Below are 23,727 nucleotides of genomic sequence, written 5' to 3' on the forward strand. Positions count from 1 at the left end.
TTTTCTTAACTTCTTTATACGACATAATAATTCGTAATATAAAGTATCAAAGCAAATGAGCCGTTTGAGAGCCGGCTCTCTTTAAAGAGTTGAGCCAAAAAAGCCGGTTCTCTAAAAGGAGACGGACTTCCTTTCACTACATCAAACCGCTTGCTTTGTTTGCAACGAAAAAAAACGATACCGAGATAGAGGCTTCTGCGGCGAACTCATTTGACTTGATTGATTTGCCGTTTCGTGATAGTCGGTGTATACCGGATGGTACCCATAAATGACAAATTTGTGTTTTTCGGTACAGATTTACTCGTACGTCGTACCCATTTTAAAATGCATGATAAACGTACTTTGTACGGCAAAAACGTACAGGTTGACAAGTACGCAATTACTTTATTTGGAAATGCACTTAACAAAATCAGTTGCATGTCTAATCTTTCAAATTGTTTTTGTATCTAAAGGGACAGTGTTTATTATTTGACCATTAAATCCGTGTTTTTAAACCTTTTTGGGCCAAGGCACATTTATTTAATTGAAAAAAATCCCTTGGCAAAATAGTGTTTTTTCACATTCAAGAATGATTTTGTATTATAACGTCTTGAATAGGAACATTGGTGTAACCAGCCCGTTTTTTTGTAGCAAAGTTAGGATACTATCTAGTTCCAATACATCATTGTTAAATCTATGGGTGTAACCAGTCCGTTTTCAGGGTGCTCAAGCACCCCCAAATCCAACCCAAGCACCTCATAAAATTATAGCATTTTTCAAACTCTCTTTTCCTTGAAGCCCCAGTGTGTAATATTTGACCACTAGTGGGCACTGTTGTCTATTGCAACGGGAAACCAGTACCAAATGATTACTGCATAGCAGCTAAATGGCGGACAAATATGCCCGCAACCACAAAGGGGTGAATTCTATTATGTAAAAGATATACAAACCTCCCCACATAGATTTTTTTTTTATAAAGATTAACATTGGTATGATAGCTCACGTATTATTGCCTAATGGTCAAATCAATGTTGTTGTTTTTTTCCTTAAATATGATGAAAATTGCCCCCAAAAAAGGAAAACAAAACAAAAACGTGAACAACGCAGTGTCGGAAATACTCCACTGCCTTGAAATGGTTCAGTCCATTTGAGTCCTAGCACTGCCCTTGCCCCCCAAACGCCTCGCCCGCTCCTCGCTCCTTTTTTGCTTAGCAAGTGTCAGCATATTGTAGGAGTCTGTGGAGGCAGTAGCTCAGGAGGTAGAGCGCTCGTCTTGGGGTCAAGGGATCCCAGTTCGAATCCCAGCTCGTCCGTGTTACATGTCGAAGTGTCCTTGGGTAAGACACTGAACCCCTAATATACCCCCAATAAGCAGGTTAGCGCCTTACATGGCTGCAAGGCCGCTATTGGGAAATGTGGAGCACATTGTAAAGCGCTTTGGGAAGTCATTGACTTGAAAAGCGCTATATAAATGCAGATCATTTTATTTGTTTCATGTCTTTACATGATCTGTTTTAGGCCAATCAGATGCGTTTTTTTACTACGTGATTTCAATAAATGGGTTAGTAGTTATCAGATGGGGGTCTTCTCTCTTTGAACTGATCTTCAAATCTAGGGAAAAGCGCAGGTGGGGTGCGTCTTCAATGAAAGGGCTACCCAAAATCATCCCAGACTCAGAGTGTTTGTCTTTTTTTTAACCTTAACAGCTCCAACTTGGGTTTGAACTAGGAACAGTTGTAGCAATTCACCACATGCCTGTGCCCAATTATTCAGCAGGTCCTGCCTCCCCCAAATGGAACCATCACCTCCAAAATGTAACAAATTGACCCAACCATCAAAGGACCTAGAGGGAGCCTCCCACGTCCCTGTCCCGGCTTTTGGTTCCTGTCTCGGCCACGTGAAGAAGCCCCCTTGGCCGAGCCTGCTTCCTGTCTCGCCAGCCAGGAGGTGCCCCCTCCCACGACCAGAGGAGTCCAATTGGGGTTTGAACTGGGCACAAGTCTATCCAATCACCACACCCCTGTGCCCAACTATCCTGCAGTTTCTGCCTCTCCCACATGGGTTCATCACCTCCAAAACGTAACATCACTGATAATAAATGTGAAGTGGATTTAGGGACTGCTTGAAGAAACAATCCAGTTCTAATTTCAAATCTCTAAGCCAACATTTATTATACGTTTCCTTCGTGTTTTAAATTCATTTGAAATACAAAATATTTGTTGTGACATTATGTGGACTAAACCATTGAACAACTTCTCTGTCATGCTTTTTATCTTACACGTGACATGAGCAGTCATCATATCACTGGAGCTGGCAAAATAATAAGAATTAAAAAAAAAACAGAGTACCAAACGTAAATGTCTCAAGTCAGCACTTGTGTCTTAAAGAGATGATGGTGCTTCCAGCTTCGCCCTTTAGCTTCATATGACATATCCCGTGAACGTGTGAGCATTTAATATATATTTTCAAAAAGTGCACGAACAAGAAAGGTGTCACAAGAGCTCGGCCACAAGCAAAATAATCTCAATTCCAGTTTGTGAGTTCACTTTAAAAAAAATCACAGCAAATAAAAAAGGTACATAGTCCTATATGTCACACTACCCAGGAATGCAGCTTGGCATTTTTCTTCTCCACGCTCAGGTCAAAACGGTTATTTACAAAATCAGAACACGAGGAAATCTGACACCATCTAAAACTTGATGCAAGTTATGATAAACAACACAGCGGGAAAAGGATAAAAAAATCTTTGTTTGGGACTTGAGGACGAGCAGACGAGAATCTCGGAAGGAAAAGTAGTGGAACGCACGTTTGACACATGCATGGACACACAATAGCACTCATGCACCCACATTTTTTGTAAACAGTGTCAAATGTAACAACTACTACTTTCTTTGGACTGCAACTTTGAGTGCTATGACCTTGCGCTTGACATTCCACATTTGTATATTTCATAATAATTCTGATTGATAATACATCACTAGTCAGGACACTTTCACAATGTAAAAATATTTAAAGACCCTGTAAAAATGACTTTTGAGGTTTTCTTGAAAGCAAAGTAAATACTTTTGAGCACGGGAAAAATCTGAGATCATTGTTTTAGTTATATTATACCAGTGGTTCTCAAATAGGAGGGCGCGGGCGAGCTTGATATCGGGGAACTTTTTTCCCAGAACTAAGTGCAACTGCACCTCCACTACACTAGAGGAGCAGTGGCGCTCTCGTGACAGAGTGTTTTGTTTACATTATCCCTCCACATGTCACATCGCACAGAGTATGAGCATTGAGTAGGGTACACACGAAGTGGAGCAGACCCCTTTGATTTTTTATTAGGGGGGCGCAAGAGGAATTCTTCTTCTGAGGGAGGGTGTGACAGGAAATAATTGAGAAGCACTGCATTAAACACACAGGAAGAAAGAAAACCAAAATCGACAAAAATCAAGCCACCTGGTATAAGCCAAACAATGTTAGGTTCTTGTGCAAAACAACCAATTTTGTATGTTGCTCCGTTACGTTTACCCAAATTATTGGGTTATTTTTGACTCAACAGTTTTTGGACTTTTCCACACTCCCCAGAATTATTGTATGTTGTTTTTGGGTAATGAGCAGGTTGGGTTTACCTTGGGTTGATCAGGGTTCAAACCCAACATCAACAGATCCAATCTATGAAAAGACTTTTCATTGTATTGTGCAAAATGTTGTTGATAGTTTTGGTGTTTTTTTTTCCTTTCTCCCTTTTCTGACATGAAGACGCTTCCAAATGATAACCCAAAATAACCCGATTTAAGACAAAAGTGAACCAAACCTCAACTTTTATTTTCCCCAGCTCTGTAGATTGTTTTGAACAAGCAAAGCCAAAAATTGGGTTGTTAGGATAAAATACAACACCAAAGTAAATTGTCGACTTGTAGAAACCAGAAGCAGCAATTGGATCATTTTTATTTCAGACAATTTTCCAACCCTAACACCTAACCCTAACTCTAACCCAGCTGGGCTGATACGTTTGAATTAAAATTTGTACTTGGATATCATCCTTCGAAATTGGGTTTATAATTTTTTAAAGGGACATTGTGTATCCTTTAGTGCAGGGGTGGCGAACAAGTTTGACACAAAGAGCCGAATTTTTAACTCTGAGAGTCAAAGAGCCACACCACGCACTGACCGGCATTAGACGTAACCTACGCAGATGATTGGCAGTCAGTTATGTGTCCGGAGCAGCATAAAAACAACAAATCTGCCAAATTAATTTCAAAATATTATTTATTATTTGTTATTAACTCTGATGGATTCAAGTGTGTTTTAAGAGGGGAAAAAACTAAACATGAAACGAGGCAAAGAGCCAAAGTATATAGAAAATATGATGAGGCAAAGAGCCGCATTCTTATTGGCCAAGAGCCACATGCGGCTCTAGAGCCACGTGTTCGCCACCCCTGCTCTAGTGCGTTCTAGTGCTAAAAGATTTCACTCATTAAAAAACAAAACAAGATTGATTTATATAATAAGGGGAAAATACATGAACTAACATATAAACGTGGATTTTTTTCCAATATTCTAGCCAGAGAAAATTGGATTCATTTTTACAGAACATGAGGCTCAACTAGAAGGGGCTGACATAATCGTCCGCCTTCTTGCCGCTATGGGTACTACGAAAACCCAAAACTTTGTGAAATACTGGGCAGAGAAAATTAGAAAAATAGTGCAGTTTGGTCAGTTCAAGTTTTTGCAGTTTGTATTATTCCTTGTGCTTTGTAGCAGTTGTTTTCGGTTGCACCGCGCAATCCAACGACATCGAGGGGTCAAATATTACACAGGGTCCCTTTAAAAATAGGAGGTTTTGCTTGAATCTCCAAAAGACCATGCTGTCTGTTCACGAAACCTAATATAAATTGGGTTATATTATACAGAACAACTAAATAACATAGTTGTTTTGTTTAAAATAACCTCAAAAGTTTAAAACTCAAAAATTATGTGGCTGGTTCGTGACTGAATTACTTTCAAAAACTAAAAAACACCCTAAGTAATGGAGTAATTTTTTAAGCAAATAATAATAATGCTGTTCCTTGTTTAGAACTCATAGTATTGGGTCCTATTGTAGAGAACAACCTAAAACTGAGTTGATAAATATTTGATTCTTTTAAACTTCCATTTTTGTTTATTGCATGAAACCCTGACCTGCCTAAAACTCATTTTGTTTCAGACTTAAGAGAATCTTGTAATATATTCATAACGTGTATAACAAAGTGTCATATTTTAGGAAAAACAATCCCACAAAAACACAATACCTCCCCAAAATTGGGTCATGTATTAACCCCGCCTGTTCACAAAAAAATTGGGTTGTTTTGCACAAAAGACAAAACAATTGTTGATAAAGAACCGACAAAGTTATTTTGTTTGAAATTATACAAACTCATAATAAAAGTTTGTCTGGGAAGATTTAAAAAAAAAAACAATTTGCACCCTATTTGGCCTCTTTGTGAACCAAGTATTTTAAAGTCAATGCCAGGGGTCCCCAACCACTGGACCGCAGACCGGCAACGGATCATGGGGAGTTTGTTCCTATGGTGTTTATATATACCTACAAAATACAATCGAATACAGGGTGGCTCCGTTTCAAACACAAGTACGAGGGTGCTGATTTCCCCTCATGTATATTTTCTCTCTACAGTATAAAAACGCATCCAAGCCGAATTTAAAACTGCAAAATAAAATACCGAAATCAGGGGTCAGCTTATATGCACGAATAAAGTTTATTTTCTTTTATTTTGTCGCCGTCTTAAAGCAGTGTAAGGAGGTCTGCTTGGATGCAAGTATAAATGGTCATTTGTAACTAGTTACTTTCAGAGTAGTGCGCTGATTCTTTTGTGTCAGTTACCTAGGGTGTAACTGAATTACCTTTTAAACAAAATAACTAGTAACTGTAACTATGTACTTTCTTCCCAGTAAAGCACCCAACAATGGTGGTGAACATATTGTCAGAAACTGGTTGGTGGAAGAGGAAAGGCTGGGGACCCCTGGTCTTCGCCACATCGTAAGACTTTGGGCAGGCTACATGATAAAAAAAATCCCTTTGGCAAATTTCAGTGACAACAAAAGCAGCATCACAATGGACTCCATGCATTTAGTGAGTGGTCAACGCAATATCCTCTGTATGTGTGTTAGAGGTAAGATCTTAAGCCCGAGCCTGACCCGAATTTTGGGTTAATTCAATATGTGAATCCTCTCTTTCATCCACCCGGCATTGACCTTCTTTGTCTCTCTGCCTCTATCTCTCTTAAAGTGTGGTAGTAAACTCTTATGGAAGCCACGCTGCTGTGGTTAATGGCACAATTTTTAACCCGTCAAAATGACGGATGACCTTACATTTTTCCCGTCAACTCTTAAATCCGTAAATGATGGAAAATTGACGGTTAATGTAACCTCTGCGGACACTAAAATATCAAAGATGTAAAGGTTTATAAAATCTTGTCACCCGCCTAGAAAGCGAGGGTGGTGATGTTTTCGTTTGGAATCCAAGTTAGAATATACTATTGTCTGTTTGTGTGTCTGTCCACCAAGAAAAGAGGGTAAGATTTTAGATATGACCTCAATCTTTTACAGACAGTCAGGTAGGTAACCCTAGATGTGAAATATAATAAAATACCCCCTTAAAAGAGGATTCAGCACTCTTGGTTTTGTTGACTAAGCAACATGAATCTCCAACTTTCTTTTTTATCTCCTTGGAATCTTTGCATTTTGAGCCTAATGAATATGAAAACGATTACATATTTGGGCTGTTCATTACCCCACTTCAGGATTTAGGTCTCCATCTGGACAGTCTTGTTCATTGGGTTTTTTTATGTGCCAAAAAGGTAAAAGCCACCCAAATTCTGTTTCGCGTCTCAACGTGGGTGATGCTCAAATGGTGCACAACCGTTATAGTTTAACTTAGATTTCCTTACAAAAAAGATCTTTGCCTTTCCTCCTGGGTCCTAAAAATCAAAATATGAAAATTCAGGTTTTTTTCGAGCTTGGTTCCTCAAATCAAGTTAATTGGTTGGTCTCGGACTGGGTCAAGCTTTAATACCCGCAAGCCATGGTCGGGTCGGGCTCAATTTTAAAGGCCCGATCTTACCTCTAATATGTGTGGATGCATTGTAGCTCTAGAAATCTTAGCAAAGGATATCCAATAGCACAGACACACACACTCACGCCGTACGGCCAGCGTTCTCGATACATTCCGCTCTATATTGCTTCTCTAAAGAGTCGTTTATTCGACACCTTCTTCTAGGCGGCAGTATCCGTCCTTGAGTTTGCTCAGGATGTGAGACGGTGTCAAAGGGTGATAGGAGACGGTGGGGCATCCTCGGTGACAGGACGCCGTGGTGACTAGCCACCAGAGTTAAAGCGTCCGCACGCTACAAAGGGTGGTAGGCTAAACGAAGGAGTTCATAGCGTTGACGGGCGAGGGCGCTTCGGAGCTCTCGTTCCCTTCGTGTGTGTCCTTCTCCTTCTTGCCGCTGTACTGGCCGATGAAGGAACCATCCTCGTTGAACTGTCCGTCCCCGCCCTCCCCATAATCCACCAGGCTGTCGTCGCTCTCGTCCCGCCTCACCGTGCCGTTAGACGGCGTCCGGCTGCCCTTGAGAGGCTTGTGATCCTCCATGTCACTGTTGGGAGCAAAATGAATCAAATATATAAATCATATTGAATTGGCTCTATTGTCAATAATATCAGTGTTGTGAAACAATTGTATATAACAAGATTAGACATGGCACTCCGGGGTAAACATTTCATAAAGACTAACTCTTTAAATGCCAGACGTTTCTCTCAATTGGGAAGTGCCCACCAATTTTTGCCTTTTTGACTCGTTTTTGAAGTCTTACCAAAAGTTGAGCTCTGTAGCTATAGAGGCAAACAACAGTTGAACATTGCCAAGTTTCTTGAAAACACTCGTCTCCCCAAACACCCCAAAAAAGTATTTATTTTTTTATGAAAGGATGATTTTCAAGGCAAACTTTCATTTTGGTGCTTTTTTAATACATACTTTTGATCTTTTCAATATCTTAACAGTGTTTTCCATAAACACAAGGGCACTTTGCTTCCAAAATAACATTTTTTTGCAAGAACACTGAACTTTCCTCCCAAGTTTCCAGTGACGTAATCACATGATTCGGGTCATCATGGTGATTGCGGATGAACACTTAACGTCCTTATCATCGTTTTTGGAAACAATAAAGCTTTGAAGCATTAACAATCTGACCTTATACCTTCACTTTTATAACCACACTGTGCATACTTCGAATATGGGCCAGCGCCTACACACTGCCATATGTTGTTAAAAGGTGGATAAAAGAACTAAACTAGGCGCTAAGTGTTGGAAAGATCTAATCTGAGCTGCTCCTGCCATCTAACGGTGATTTATCATAGTGGTATAGTTTCCAGAGGCTCAATACTAATGGAAAAGACGTGCCAAAGCCTTTAAAATAGTATAAAAAAGTATAGATAGACAAAACTATTGACAACATTTAGTTTCGAGACTGGCCCACTGTATAGTGCAATAACAGAATAGTGTATCATAACAATAGTGCAATTAAAAGTAGTGCAATAACATTAAGCAGCAACAAAAAATCCCAAATAAGTCGCAAGATTTATATTTTCACAGTTTTGCAAGCTTTTGGTAATGGCCCTAATGAAGAAACTGTCTCTGAGCACGTCCTTGTTTCAATGGACCTGTTGCTTCTGGTTGAGGGCAACTGGTCAAAGAGGTAGTAGGGTGGGATTGTCCTTCATAATGTTGCTGCTCTGCTGCGGTCTGACAAGCCGGCAGTGTCCTCCAGACTGGGCAAAGAGCAGCTGATGATCTTCAGGGCTCTGTTGATTACTCTCTGTATGTTTTTCCTGCCCTCTGCCGTGCTCCCAGCATACCACACGGTGACGCTGTATGCCATAATGCTCTCCACTGTGGCTTTGTTGAAGGACAACAGCAGCCTTTGCTCCTGTGAACCCTCAGGAAGTGGAGTCGCTACTTTTAAATACATAAAAAAAACAATGGGACTTACCCAAATTGTATATTTCTGACCTCAAAAATATAAATGTTTTTTATTATTTTATATTATGTTTGATTTAAGTATCTTAAATCTGTAAATTTTGACATTGGTTATACTTGTTTGATACAATCCACACCTATTGTAGTGGATGTGCAACTATCTCAATGCTGACTTACAAAAAAGTGAGGCCAGTCAAAGTTTAATAATAATTTTCAGCTCTAGACACTAAAATTCATATAGTTTTCTTTTTCTGGAATAAAAACTGAAAAAATGAATGAAATTGAAGTTGTTAAAGTGTGGTTTGTTCTAAGTTGCTAGGGTTAGTTTAGATTTAGCCTTGCCTCTGCCCTGTGTCTGGTATCGCCTTCCACTGATGTCTCTGCAGCTTCGCATAAAGTTCTATGTACAAATGATCACATTAAGTAGGAGATAAATAGAAATATAGTAAATAGGATGAAGTAAAAAAGCAAAACATGACCCATCTCACCTGTATTCTCCAAACGTGCCATCATCCTCCTTCATGGGCTGGATCTCTGGGTCTTGGTGGGCTTCTTCTTTTTCTTTCACTATTGGTGACACATAACGAGCTCAAATTAATCACTCCTTGATGCTGTATTTGCCAAGGTGCACTTCCCCTTAAAGATGACAATTAAAAGCCAATTGTTCTTGCAATTTATCAAAATATTTAGCTTAGATAGAGAGTGAAAGTAAGTGACACAGAAGGTCGGACGGAGATGGATAGATTCTGGGCACAGATGAGGTACAGAACAAGGCTGTATGTGACTAGTGCGCAGTCAGAATTGCTGACAGTAGCTTTTATACTGGGAGGTTGGTCCCGAGGACTAAAACCTAAGGAAAACAAAACTATGAAAGTAAGCTGAAGTAGAAATTCCCCTAAAGAAAGAGCCTCTGTCCAAATTGGTTCTTACAAAAAAAATTATATAGCGAGCCCATCTCCTGGTTACAAAATAAAACAAGGCTGGGGTAATGGAGAAGCCGAATCATAAACGACTGAAATAATAAAGAGGTTATGAATGAAGAAATCGTGATAGAGCAATCCTTATATATTAGGACAAAATTAAAAAAAAAATACTCCAAATACACTTTCCAGACAAAAAATAATCCTTCAGCACATTTTATTCCACTATGTGACATTAGATGATATCATCAAATCTATGAAATAATAATGCTAGAGCCTGTGTCCCATATCAATAATTTACCACCTAAAATTTGTCTTCCTCCCTCAGTTACTTAAGAGTGGTAAAGCTCATTTTGACCGTTATATCTGTCCTAAACCAAATCAAGGTGCAAGCAAAGCAAAGGAGATTGCCGTATTTACCTTCGACGCAGACTGCACTGAGCGATAGAGCGAAGGGAGTGCCTTGCGCTGTGTGCAGATATCTACCAAATACCTAATCAAATTGCTCTGAGTGGTTTGATAGTGTTTTTCACTCGTTTACAGTTCGTTTGTGGGTGTTCATCATAAAGTATCTCAACAGTGAATATAGAAAGTTAAATGGTCTTCCATTTAAATGATTTCTTAGCGACCTTTTGCCAAAACGGGGTGAATTGGTGTGACACCCTGACTGTAAACTTATTCCTCAGCATTGCTTCAGATTGCATGTACAGAAATCGGGATCCAATCCCCTGACAAAAGAACGTGACAGAGAATGTGCTCCGGTCAAATTTTATATCTGAGCCATATGTACTCATGAAAGAGCCACAGGTTACAAACCCCTGCGCTAAATGAATTTTCAGGCAGCGGAAACCTAATGAAAGTGTAGAGGAGGAGGTGTACACATCCTGGAAGGATAAACCCCGACATTGAACGTATTATGTCAAATAGAAAAGCTGACTGACATCAAGAAATCCTACCAATGGCTGGAAATTGCAGGACTGACAGACAGCACAGAAGCTCTTATCGTTGCAGCACAAGATAAAGGCATAAGCACACGACTCATAGAGGCTAGGAGCTACCACAGTAGATGAGACCCAAGATGCAGACTCTGCAAAGATCCCTCTAAAACAGCCCAGCAAATTTTGGCAGGGTGTACAATGCTAGCTCGATCAGCATACATGTAGAGGTACAAGCAAGTAACTGGGATAGTGTACAGAAAAATCTGCTACTAGTATGGCAAAGTGGTACCTAAATCTAGGTGGGCCATACCACAGAAGGTTGCTGAGAACAACCAGGGCATGAGCCTGTGGGACTTCAGCTTCCAGACGGACAAGCAGCTCCTGGCTAACCAACAGGACATAAGGTGGTGGACAAAGAGCAGAATAGGATGGTGATAATAGATGTGGCAATTCCAGCTGATGCCAACTTCAGAAAGAAGGAACACGAGAAAGTGGAGAAGTACCAAGGGTTGAAAGAGCAGCTGGGAAAGACATGGAAGGTCAATGCCAGTGTGGTCCCTGTGGTAGAGGGGGATATCTTTTTTTTTTGGATTAATTTAAATGTTATGGATTGCCATCAGTTTTAGTTATGTGTGAAAATATTGAGGGGGTGTTTGAGTGTGCAGTGTGTGTTCATTTCAGACCGAGGAGACGGCCAGACGTGTTTTACAACTGTGTGTAAAGTTCTGTAAGATAAATTCCTGTGAGTATGAAAGTAATAATATGATGTTTAGGTTGGAAATTAAACATTTAAAGTTTCTTGCTACCACATGTAAAAGCATAGTATCCAATGATCGTGGTTTAAGTCTCGTGACTTTCTATTGCGCAAGCACAACATGCTATCATTATTATTGAGGCATGTTTTGTAGTGTTTTCTACTGTTTCACACCGGCGATATAGAAAAGGGTCCAAAGCATGCAGGCGTATGTGACTTTTGTGAGGAAGTGTTTAACGGTCGCAAAGTGGAAAAGGTTTGTATGAGGCTAAAAGGAGGAAATAAACCTGCCGTATGAAATTGAGAGTAAAAATAGTACAGTGTATTTCAAGTACCTGGATATTTTCCGCCTTTGTTCCTCTTGATGAAGCATACGATGAGGAGCACCAGGATGAGCAAAGCGATTGCACACATCAGCCCGATGAACCAACCTTGGGTGGCGATATCCACGTGTCGACTCGGCACAGCTGCAAATGCACCCCCCAAAAAATAGCCCATTTTTGTCATTTGTGGCCACATTTTTTTACGAGTGAGTGAGTTAAAAGCCTGAAAAAAAGACTGATGAGGACAGAAAATGGGTTACTTTGCGAAAAAAGGTACATAAAGAATCACATTTAGTTGGAGTAAACAGAATCAGGTGTGATGACGGATGGGACTACAGTAATCCCTCATTGTATCACGGTGCACTTTTCACATTTTCGATAATTTGAAGATGTCCTTCGTGCATTGTGTTCTGCATTCTGATTGGCTAAAAAGTAACCTTAGTCTTTTCTGCCTGTGTCTACCTGCGCTTCAATAATGTTGGGGTCTAAGATGTGCAAATATATACATTATATACATATACAGTAATAGCAACTTTAATTGTTTGTGAGAAAGAATAGTAGTGTGTGAGAGAGAATATAATGGAGTTAGGCTATACTAGTGTGTGTGCGTGTGTTAATGTGGGAGTATTGTAGTGCGTGCGAGAGAGTGTAATAGTGTAAATGAGAGTCTAAAGTACTGTGCGTGTAGGATTTTAGTAGTGTGTGTGACACTATAGTCGTATATGTGTAAAAGCATAGTAGTGAGTGTGTGAGAGTTAAGTAGTATGTGTGAGCTAGTAGTGTGTGTGTATGAGAGTATGTGTTTCGGATGGAGGTAAGATCAAACCCACAGATATTGAAGCCCAAACCAACCTGAGACCGACAACTTAACTTGATTTGAGGGACAGAGCCCGGAGCAAACCCGAATTTCCATATTTTCTTCGTGAGAATGAACAGGGCTTCTATCTCGCTGAACTTTTTGAAAATTTTCCACGTACCGTTGTTCTTAGTTTGATTTCCTTCGTGGATCAGCTGTGCAATGGATTCTGTCCCTCTTTCGCAACGCAGCTTGCAGCCGCGCGCTCAGCAGCCTTCCTGCTTGTATTGCACACAAGGGGGACGGAATCCATCGCATGGATCATCCACAAAAGAAGAAACAAAGAAAAACGATGGTTGAATATTTTTTTAAAAAGTCAGCGAAAGAAAAGAACGGACCTGCCTGGCCCGAACCTGAACACAATGATTTACCTTGAGGGCCAACCAGAATTTTGTGAAGGGCTCAAGTCAGGCTAGTGCTTAAGATCTTACCTCTAGAATGAGAGGCACACTTCTTACAACAAAAAAATCTCAAGGCACACTTTCTGTATTTTTTTTCTTCATCATTTTAATGTTTTTAAATCGTAAACTTTCATTACGATTACAGCACGAAGTTTTAGCGGTCACCATGGCTGAGGAAGTTATAAATGTTATCCATTTTGGTTCAAAATGTTTCTGTATAGTGGGATTTTACTATTTTATTAAACATTTTGTTTTTCATTTTTTTTACGATATTTTCTTCTTGTTTTATTCTTTTCTAATAGAAAACAGAATACTTGAAATAAGCAAAATATTGCTGCAAATGGAAACAAAATGTTTTACTTGTTCTAACCTTTTCTCTTTAATAAAATCAGCAAAATGAAATGCAAGAGTTTTACTTTATTTGTTTTATTTTGTTATTTTTATAGAGCGGTCCTAAATATGTCCAAATAAGTTATTAAGTAAACTGTACTACCTCATGAGCAGATCATGAGTATATAAAAAGAAAAAAATAATAGTGATTTCCTGTCATCTACTGACATGGATGAATGTTACAGTTGGCTTCTCAGTAGTAAAACGCAAATATACTGAATGATGGTATACCTGTTTGCAAATATACATTTGGAAAATTTCCAGTGGCACACTAGACAATGCCTCACGGCACATTAGTGTGCCCCAGCACAGTGGTTGAAAAACACTAATAGAGAGTACGGTAAGGATTGTGCATTGGTATAACTGTCCCTGTATAAGGTAGTTGTGCATGTGAGAGAGTATGATGGTATATGTGAGAACACATATGATTTGCTTCTCAAACAGCCTTTCAAATGGAATAATAGAGCATTTAATAGACAAGTAATGGTCTCTGACTATAGCAGAACCTTTTTAGAACGCAACCCCACGGAAAACAAGGGATTACTGTAAATGGAATCAGGCATGATGGAGGATGGGACTAAAATAGATGAGGCATGCCGCCTCACCTGGCACCGTAACCACTTCTTCGTTGGTGGTGTGCAGCATGGGGCCGCTCGGGTCCCGAGCGACCACACGCACCCTGTAAGACGTTCCTGGCTTTAAGCCTTTTAAAATATGCGAGTGAGAGCCGTTTACCAATTCCCTTTTCCAGTCCTCTTTACCTGAAATCGAGAGCAGTGGGCGGAGGGGAGAAACGTTTACTTCCCGCAAGAAATGGCAAAAAAACTGCATGATTACTGCAAAAACCGAGCGGAAGGACCTTACTGTTTTCCACTGTATATTCCACAGATATGTTCTTAAGGGGTCCAAAGTATTCCCAAGTGATCATTGCACACTCGTCCCATACCGAAGTATTCACTATCCCAAATACGGGGGCAACGGAGGGGGCTAAATACAAAACAAAAGGGGGAATAAACACTTTTATTCCAATGTAATGGGACATTATCATACAGAAAAAAATAGGAATCTTTTTTAGCTTTTGGATAGTTTCATCATGAATATTTCATGTAAATACCATATGTTTTTCCACCAACACAATCATGATAATAGCAATGAAAAAAAGTAACATTTGCTCAACTACCTTTCCAGGGGTTTTCTGATTAGTTTATTTGTTTTAAATATTGGACAAGGGCAAAGGAGATAGAATAGGATGCCAGTTCCTAATTTGGACTCCCTGCTGTTCATTGGTTTGTCTATTACAATATTGTCGCTATCACCCTATCATGTGCTGTTCTTTGATACCCACACCTTTCGGGCTGATTTGTTTTTTGTTATTTTTCAGAATGAAATAAAAAGAGGGGGATCGGAGGAATGCTTTGGGAAGGGATGGAATTATGTTATCTGAAAGCTCCTCTCACAGTTTTAAGTAAAATGAGAAAATAATGCTCACAGGAAAAATTAAAACACTAATTTATATCTAATTTATTTATTGATTGAAATAAGAAAAAAATACATCAATTGAGAACAAACCTTTTGTCGTTGTAAATATTTTACTACTAAGACGTTAATACCAGTTTTTACGAGTAAAAGAAAAAGATAAATACAATCAAAAAATGTATTGTATTCCTTTTTGCGTTTTTGTGTAGAGCAAGAAAAATAATACATAAGATGAATTTTCATTTTCTGTATTTTAATATATATATATATATATATATATATATATATATATATATATATATATATATATATATATATATATATATATATATATATATATATATATATATATATATATATATATATATATATATATATATATATATATATATAAAATTGGGAAAACGCTGTTTTTTGTTGTTTCGTTTTTGCATTTTATTAAACTGTTTCTGTAAGATGCTAAAATATAAATAATAAAGAAAAATACTAATGTTCTCAGCTTAGGGATGCTGCTGGAAAAGTGAATTTCCCTTCGGGGATGAATAAAGTATCTATCTATCTATCTATCTATCTAATAATGCTAATATGGTATTATATGTGAACGCATACTGATAGAATATGTGTTAGTATTTGGAAAGGTTTTGGGGTAATATAAAACATTAAATAAGAAATTATAATAAAAACTGCTTTTTTCATTTGAAAATATATTTACTAAATACTTGGGTGGACTAATAGTAATTGTAGTTGTTTAAATACTTCTGCTTTATGCTAAATGGCACAGAAACATGTCCATCAATAGGCAATTTTCTATTTAAGCATATACATGTGAACATGAATTCCTATAGGGAGAAAATGTTTAGGAACTCAAACAATTTAGTGTTCAAACAACGATCCGGAACGGATCATGGTGGAATAACGAGGTATTACTGTAATTGAACTTTTTTGCATAGTGACAGATGGGGAAAGCTGTTGTACCCTTGTGAAGCGGGGGTTGCGCAGACTGAGTGACAGGGGAGGTTGGGAGAGGTGGGGGTTCAGTGGGGCCTGAAAGAACACCAAAAAGAGTGTAACCACACAAAGAAAACAACCCTCGACAACCAGACAGCTTCTCATTTATCTCAGAAATAATGTTGTATAATTATTTATACAGGACTTACATTTGAAAATAATAAGATAGGCCGGTTTAGAAATATGCAGCATGCCATTTGTGGCCCACACACACTGTATGACCACCTCAGAGCTCATGCGGGATTTTCTTAAATGCAAATCATCTCATTCATTATAGAAACTACCAAACAACAAAACCACACAAATGTCCTTTTTTCTTTGTTGACATTGGGGAATTTAGTCAGAAAACCAAAAATAAATGGAAAACCAATATTAAAGCCCCAATGTGACCAATAGATAGCAATGTGTTGTCTGGTACAAGCAAGGGTCACGGCACAGTGTAGCGACAGGGTGCCGGACAAACATGCTGCCGACTTAAGTGAGGAATCCACGTTGTGAAGAAATACAAATTTCTCGACCTATGAATATTTCATGAAATTAGCATTCGTATGATAGTTAATGTAGTTTTGCCTAGTATTCAAGTAAATGTTTGTTTTTTTACTGGGATAATGTTTTTGTTTTTGTTCCACTAGGAGTCACTAAACATTAAACACTATCTGTTTAAGCAATTGCATTCACTGGCAATAACAAATATATATGTTTTCTAACTGGGTTAGCAGTAAAAGAGTTAATAAGAGTAGATTTAAATTCTAAATATTGCTACAAATCTATTTTGGCTAACAGAAATGAAATCAACTTTCTCCCAGTGGTGTGCACAGGCATTTTGGTGTGCAAGTAACAAGGAGAAGGCCCCCAAACATGTAATTTGAACAATAAAATAAAATAATTTTAGTAGGCACTCTTGTTGGTGCAATTTGACTTACTTTGTAAAATACTTCTCTTTCAAGTCTTCAACCTATTGCCGCTGAGGAAAAGACTGCAGTGTCTCGGAGCCAGAACCAGTAGGTTCAAGGACAAATTCTTCCATCAGTCTTCCAGGACTTTGAACTCTTTCCCTGCCCTACCATTTAGTTTCCCGCTAACCTTAAAACATTTCTTATTGTAAATCTAATATATTTTTAGATTTGCGTGTTAATTTTTTAACCCGTTTCTATCTGTTATTCGTATTGTGTCTTATTAATTACATGTTAGCTTGCAGGCAATAGGAAGGAATTTCATCTGTCATGTATGTTGTCCATATAGCATATTTGACATCAAAGTTGAAAGTTTAGAAAATACTGCATGGTGCCATTTTACAACTAGAAAATTTCAGCTTCAAAATGTGTTTCTTCAAGAGTATTTTGACGTGGACAAAAATATAAATACATGCTCAAACAACCCTGCCAGTCTCTATTGACCTTGAGTCAATATGAATCAGTGTTTTTTCAACTTTTTTGAGCCAAGGCACAAATTTTCCCCATTAATAAAATATCGAGGCATATTGTCCCGCAAAAATCTTTAGAAATTAATTCACCTCACCATTTTAATGTTTTGTTTTGTTTAGCTTAAATGATCATGTTGCCAAAATTGACAGTGTAAAACTTTTTTTTTTTATCATTTGTGATCACCGTGGCACTCAAGGTAATACAGGCGATCTATTTTGATTCATAATTTTATTCAGATTTAGGAATTTTATATATTTTAACCTGTTTTTTTTAGTTTGTATTACATTCAATTTTTTTTTCTATAAAATAAAAAACACAATTTTTTACTAAATTTTAACTTTTAATGTTTTTTAATATATTAACCGAATTTGGAAAATTACGAGCAAAATATTTACTTTATTTGATTGATTACATTTCTTTTTTACAGTACAATTTTAAACAGCTTCACCAAACAAATATATTTTCCTGTAATACATCATGAGCCAAGAATTAGTATAAAATGATTTAATGAACACAGCCATTATTTTAGCATATGTGTATCATTTGCATCATTATTTATCAGTATTTTTTTGTATTTGTGTATTATACTATTCCTGTAGTATTATACTTTTTTTTAGTATTTCTGTATTCCTGCAGAGGTATTTTGTAATAATTATGTGGTAGCATTTTTGCAGTATTTCAGTAGTAATATATCTGTAGTATTTCTGTGGTAATATTTTTCTATCTCTGTACTTCAGCATTTTATTACTGGAGTAGTAATTTTCTAGTGTTTTGTAGTATTTTTGTATGTGTATTTTTGTAGTGTGACTGTAGATGTATGTCTAGGATTTCTGTAGTTATATTCTTTAGTACTTGGTAGCATTTTTGTACTGTTTCTGTGGCAAAATAATATTGTTGAAGGTTCGTTTTCAGCACTTTGACATTTAGTTTGGTGGTCAATAATTAAGGACTACTCAATTCCCATGGTTATAACTGTGACCATGACAGAAAGATGAGGTAAATGCATCTGTACTCATCTGGTTTGCGGTATTTAGTGACATTTTTACAAAAGGACTGTGCTCGCACCTTGTTTTGTAACCAATATTCACACACATGAATTGCGTATATTCTGAACATCCCTTTGAGACTTCTTGTTATTAAGGGCTATGCAAATAAACATGACTAGATTGAACTAGTATAATTATAGTTATATTTTTTGTAGTTTTTTTGTGATATTTTTGTAGTATTCTGTGCAGCCCTTTGAGCATTTTTTTTTTATCAAGGGCTATGTAAATAAACATGACCTGAGTTTACTTTATTTGGCTAATCAGTGGAAGAAAGGAAAGATACTTATCAATGGAATGCTTTTTCGCTCAATAATTCAAAATGTCCACGCACTGGTTAAAAGCAATGATAAAGACAAATTCGAGAGAGGCAGGAGCTGTAGCACCACTTAATGTCTATGTGTGCATGCTAGGTCTCTTATCTATAATTACTATCATTTCAAGCATGCAGAACGGGTAAAAAAATGAATGTTACCTTTCCCCGTCTTGACAGCGGGGTGAGTATGAGCTTTAGAGAGAAAGACAGAGAAAATAGCGGCAGCAAAGAATGTTTAAATGCCATGGACAGAACTCCTCGTTAGCTTTCGCTCATGAGATACCTCGAGGTGGTAACGCCACGGTCTAATTTCACTCACTTATTTCCATGGCGGTGGAGGCCTCTTTGGTGAAATTGGCACCGGCTCCTTTGATGGTCTTCGCACTCAGGTAGAACTGGTAGAGGACGCTAGAGTTGAGGTTGTCCAGCGTTACAGTGGTCTCGTTAAGGGCAAAATCCATGATGGTGAGGGGCCCCACTTCGGTGGCATTCAAGACTGAGAAAGATGGAAGTGTGTGAAAAAGGTGTGGGTTTTTTTTGTGTGTTCGTTTTGTTTTCAACACAAAGATGAACTGGTCGCTGGTACCTGGCTGGTATTTAAGCGTATACCCTATGAGACGTCCGTTTTTGTATTGTGGAGGGCCCCATTCCAGAGTCAAAGAGTCCAAACTGGGATTCAAGACATTGAGAAAAGAAGGTGGTCCTGGAACTAATTCAGAAAAAGACAATGTGATTAACCAGAGGGTTCATACATAGCCAGATTCAAGCACTTTCAAAACCAATTTTTCAAATGCTCCAGTACCATACTCCATTTTTAATCTTGCATATGTGTTCACCAAGACATATATTTTTTTTAATCTTGAGTAAATCGGGAATTTGTTTGGGAGACAAATCTATCCCCATATCGGTGTTGGGTACATTTTAAAATGCAGGGAGGTCTTCCTATTATTATTTTTCACTAGGAAACACTAACCTAATTTTTGGGAAATACAGTACTCATAAATAATACGTAATCCATGCATTAATACACATTTTATAGTGCCCAGTTTATGTGTAGCATGCACCTGTCCTGTAGGGGGCGATGAAACTTCATAGGACAATGCCATACATGTCACAATCCAGCTGTCTTTTACCAATACATGTTTTTTTTTCGTCATGATGTGGACTTAAATGCAGGAAAGCGGGAAGTAGGTGTGCTCAACAAGGGGTAATATTTATTCGCCAAAAAAATTAGGAAAAACAAACAAAAATAAAACAGGTCATAAAACTACACAAGTGTCCAAACAATAAACAAATACCAAACTGTGAGGGTCGTGTCATTTTTCAGTTCTTCTGCTATTCTCATCCTGGTTGTCATTTTCATTTCATTCCATCATCACGCCAGGTTTGTTTGTATCTGTTTCTATGTTACTTGGCTTTATGTGTTTTCCAGTTCCAGGTTTTTGTTTGCTGTTTGGACTTGGTCAGGTTTGATTTAGTTTCGAAATGCCATTTGCTTTGTGCCTCCTTGTTCAGTTGTTACTTCTGTCCTAGTTGTCTTATTAAATGTAATCCCTTGTTTTGAGCAACCTTGCCTCCAGTTTCTGCACCCCCCTTCCACATGGGTCCATCATCCACAACCAAATCGTAACACAAACATGACATAGTAACAGGCGGCAGGGTGAAAGTGGCACAAAAATGGCAATGACCCGACCAGAAATAGAGTCCATAAAGTCATATATTAAGGGGGGTGACTTGGTCAGTGCAACAGATCGTGACAGTACAAACTTATGTTAGCTGCCATTAATCACCAGGGAAGAGGAATTTAAATGGCAAAGTCAAGCCACCAGAGAGCAGTGTCAGTCTCATTTTTAAGCAGAATTGCTAGGAAACATGGCAATCATTTCAAGCATTTACAAGCACTTAACCCCAAATACAAGCACTTTTCAATCCTTGAAAATACGACATTAGGATTTAAGCATTTTCAAGTATTTCAAGCACCCGTACGAACCCTGTAATCAAAACTAAACACAAAAATAATTTCATTATTTACGCACCTCCCTCAAAAGTCTCAAATTGTTCATCCTGACTCTGAGGACCTTCTCCTTTGTTGTTCAGGACCCTCATGAAGACGGTGTACAGACTGTAGGGCTGCAAACCCGACAGACGTCCTTCGGTCTGGTCCCCGCTGAAAGTCAGTACCTGGTCTCGCGGTTCTTGTTCCACATCCTCTTCGGCTTCACCTAAGCCTCGCAGGTGCCGATAGTATACCTGCAAGAAAATTGTTATAAATAGGAGCTGAGGTTGGTAGTAACAAGTTATATTGACTCCGCCACATTTGCTTGAGTAAGTTTTGTGACATTTTGTACTTCTGGGAGTATTTTTAAATCATTATACTTATTACTTTTACTTGAGTACCCGGTAGATTTGTGAAGAAGAAACTATAGCCTTACTCCACTACACTTATTGAAAATACTAATTTCTAATAAAACTTCTAAAAAAACAGCCTTTTCTGAAAGGATGCATTCGAAGCAGAACACTCACTTTGTTGCTTTATTTTTGTGATGCCCCCAAAATATAAACAATGCTTTCGATAAACACAGGGGCACTTCGCTTAAAAAAATAACATTTTATTCCAAGAGCAATGAACACCGGCAGGAACGATGCATGAACTTTGAAAGAACTTTTCAGCACCCCATGTTTCCGGTGACCAGATCACACATTTTCAGTCACTCGGGAGATGCCCACACACTCTCAATTGCTGGATAGAGGTAGCAAAGCAACACGAGGAAGTAGGGGGCGCTTCGATATGTGGACAAAGATCTGATCAAAGCTATTTCTGCTATCTAGTGGTGATTTATCATACTGAAATCATTCCTAGACGCTTGATACTTACGGATCAGCAATGCCAAAACCTTTTAGATAAAACAAAATAATGTATTTTAACAGTTTGGCACTCAGGAACAATGCTATGGCGCTGAGTGTGTTAAGGGGCCTTGGTACGGGACCTCGCGGTTACTGAGGTCCTCTGGCAGCATTTTTTTTCTAGATTTCTAGGGTGAGGACCAAAACCTTTGGTGAAGCAGCATTCAGCCAATTTGGTCCTTACCTATGGAATAATCTGCTGGAGGACGTCAGGTCTGCATGGACTCTTGCTATCTTTGAGAGGAGGCTCAAGACCCACTTTTTTATTACAGCTTTTAATTGACTCTAGGTTTGATTTGTTTAATTTCAAATATTCTAGTGTAACACATTATACATTGTATTTCACATTTTTATGTTTTGTTTCGCAGTTGTTTTTATTTCTATTTTTATATTTTATTGTTTCCTTATTTGGGGGCCCACACTGGTAGCGTGTGGTTCAATGGTTAAAAAACCCAGAGGCAATCTGTTGCCATCCTTATCAGTGTGGACAATGCCCCCTTAAGTCCCTTTCCTCACATGGTTAGTCTGTGCCTTGTCATAATCACATTTTTTTTTTTGTATCATTTTTTTATTACTGTATTTCAACCATTATGTGGGTCCGTGTATTAGTTTTTTTGGGTTGTTTGGTGGGGATAAATGAGGGGATGTTATTGTCTGTACGCCTAGTGTTTTAATACAGCACTTTGAGTCGCATTTTATTGCCTAAAAATCCTCTACAAAAAAATTTGATTTGATTAAACAATAAAAGGGTGAATGACTGAAAAGGGTCATACATTGCTGCCTTGGTCATGACATTTGTGTCAGCAGAGAACTCATCAATTTTGAGAATAAAAACAAACGTTAAACTCAAATGTCAGGGTTAAGCGTGACAGCAACTGATGACTAATGACACACGTGCACAACTAAACCCTTCCTTTTTTGTTTGTTCCAGCAAGGTCCCACAACATACCCTGTATCCAATTAGTTTCCCTCGCACAGAGCTGGAGGACACCGGTTCCCATTGCACTTGCGCTGTCGTGCTGTTGTGAACCGCGACCGCAACGCCTTCAGGGGCGAATAGAGGCACTGAAGCGTCACCAAAAAGATTAACAGTTAGCAAAGCGAAAGTAGGAAATTACAACAAACAAAAAAGTCTCTTACGGTCTTCCCCAGAGTATCCAATGACGACCTCGGCTTCTGGCCCATTTCCATAGTCATTCAGTGCTTGGACTTTGATCTCATATGGAACGTAGATGGGAACACCGAGGACGATGAAATGCGACGCGTTGGCGACCGTTTGGGAGGACCACTCTTGATCTACGGCCTTCTGTCTCCAAAACACTTTGTACTCCAAACCAGGCCCGTTGGACTGCAATCCTGTTAGTGGCTAATCAAAGTTCATATCAGTTGTCAGTGATGCAACTTCAACAAAAAATTGTTAGAAAGATTGTATTTTTAGATACTATGGCAACCCAAGGTCCCATCTAAAAAGGGAGGCTTTACTGGGCGGTCGGACACGACCTTTTCTATTGGGCGAGGTCATGAACCATCACTACCTCCCAGTACATGCCCAGCAATCAATTGGCTCCTGGGAGTGGTTCCACGTAAGGCGTATCCACCAAATGGCTAGGGAGCAGTATTTAAGTGCAGCTTTCCAGAGAGAAGGGGAGAGATGAGCAGGCTAGGGAAAAGAGAGCACCATTGCGGTAAGCGGCCAATTACCGAATCTTTGTAAAAAGAAGAGGAATTCCCTTTTGTTTAAACTGAAGCAAAGTCAGGACCTGGACGGAACCCTGATTTTCGGAAGCGCTTGAAGGCAGGCCTAATCTGATTTACTTCTGACTGTTTGCACCACCATCCACAGGAAACCTACCTCTCTTTGGAGAAAAAACTTTGTTGAATCTCACCCCCCACTTTACCCAATCGTTTGTGGTAGTTAATAAACTTTTCTTTGTTTAAATTTTAATCTGTCTCTTGTTGTGTATATTCTGAAG

At 38.6% G+C, this 23,727-nt stretch overlaps 1 protein-coding gene across 4 annotated transcripts in view; it reads right to left on the reverse strand.

Annotated features, from left to right (window-relative positions):
* Window positions 1-5,529: 5,529 nt before the first annotated feature.
* Window positions 5,530-23,727, reverse strand: part of nrcama (neuronal cell adhesion molecule a) — an 87,686-nt gene continuing 69,488 nt past the window's right edge. For 2 of the 4 annotated variants that reach the window (XM_088348681.1, XM_088348680.1), the window contains 12 exons: window positions 22,895-23,120; window positions 22,704-22,819; window positions 20,887-21,100; window positions 19,437-19,559; window positions 19,170-19,346; window positions 19,010-19,042; window positions 16,035-16,103; window positions 14,448-14,570; window positions 14,189-14,344; window positions 11,949-12,080; window positions 9,490-9,568; window positions 5,530-7,622 (listed from right to left, as the gene is read on the reverse strand). In XM_088348681.1, coding sequence (XP_088204807.1) covers window positions 7,388-7,622; window positions 9,490-9,568; window positions 11,949-12,080; window positions 14,189-14,344; window positions 14,448-14,570; window positions 16,035-16,103; window positions 19,010-19,042; window positions 19,170-19,346; window positions 19,437-19,559; window positions 20,887-21,100; window positions 22,704-22,819; window positions 22,895-23,120 — 1,683 coding nt within the window. In that variant the 3' untranslated portion in view covers window positions 5,530-7,387. The remainder of the gene's footprint in view (window positions 7,623-9,489; window positions 9,569-11,948; window positions 12,081-14,188; window positions 14,345-14,447; window positions 14,571-16,034; window positions 16,104-19,009; window positions 19,043-19,169; window positions 19,347-19,436; window positions 19,560-20,886; window positions 21,101-22,703; window positions 22,820-22,894; window positions 23,121-23,727) is intronic. The other 2 variants (XM_088348682.1, XM_088348683.1) reach the window with 2 other exon arrangements.

Source organism: Urocampus carinirostris, chromosome 11 (assembly GCF_059441175.1).
Source record: "Urocampus carinirostris isolate Australia breed hairy pipefish chromosome 11, RoL_Ucar_1.0, whole genome shotgun sequence".
NCBI lineage: Eukaryota > Metazoa > Chordata > Actinopteri > Syngnathiformes > Syngnathidae > Urocampus > Urocampus carinirostris.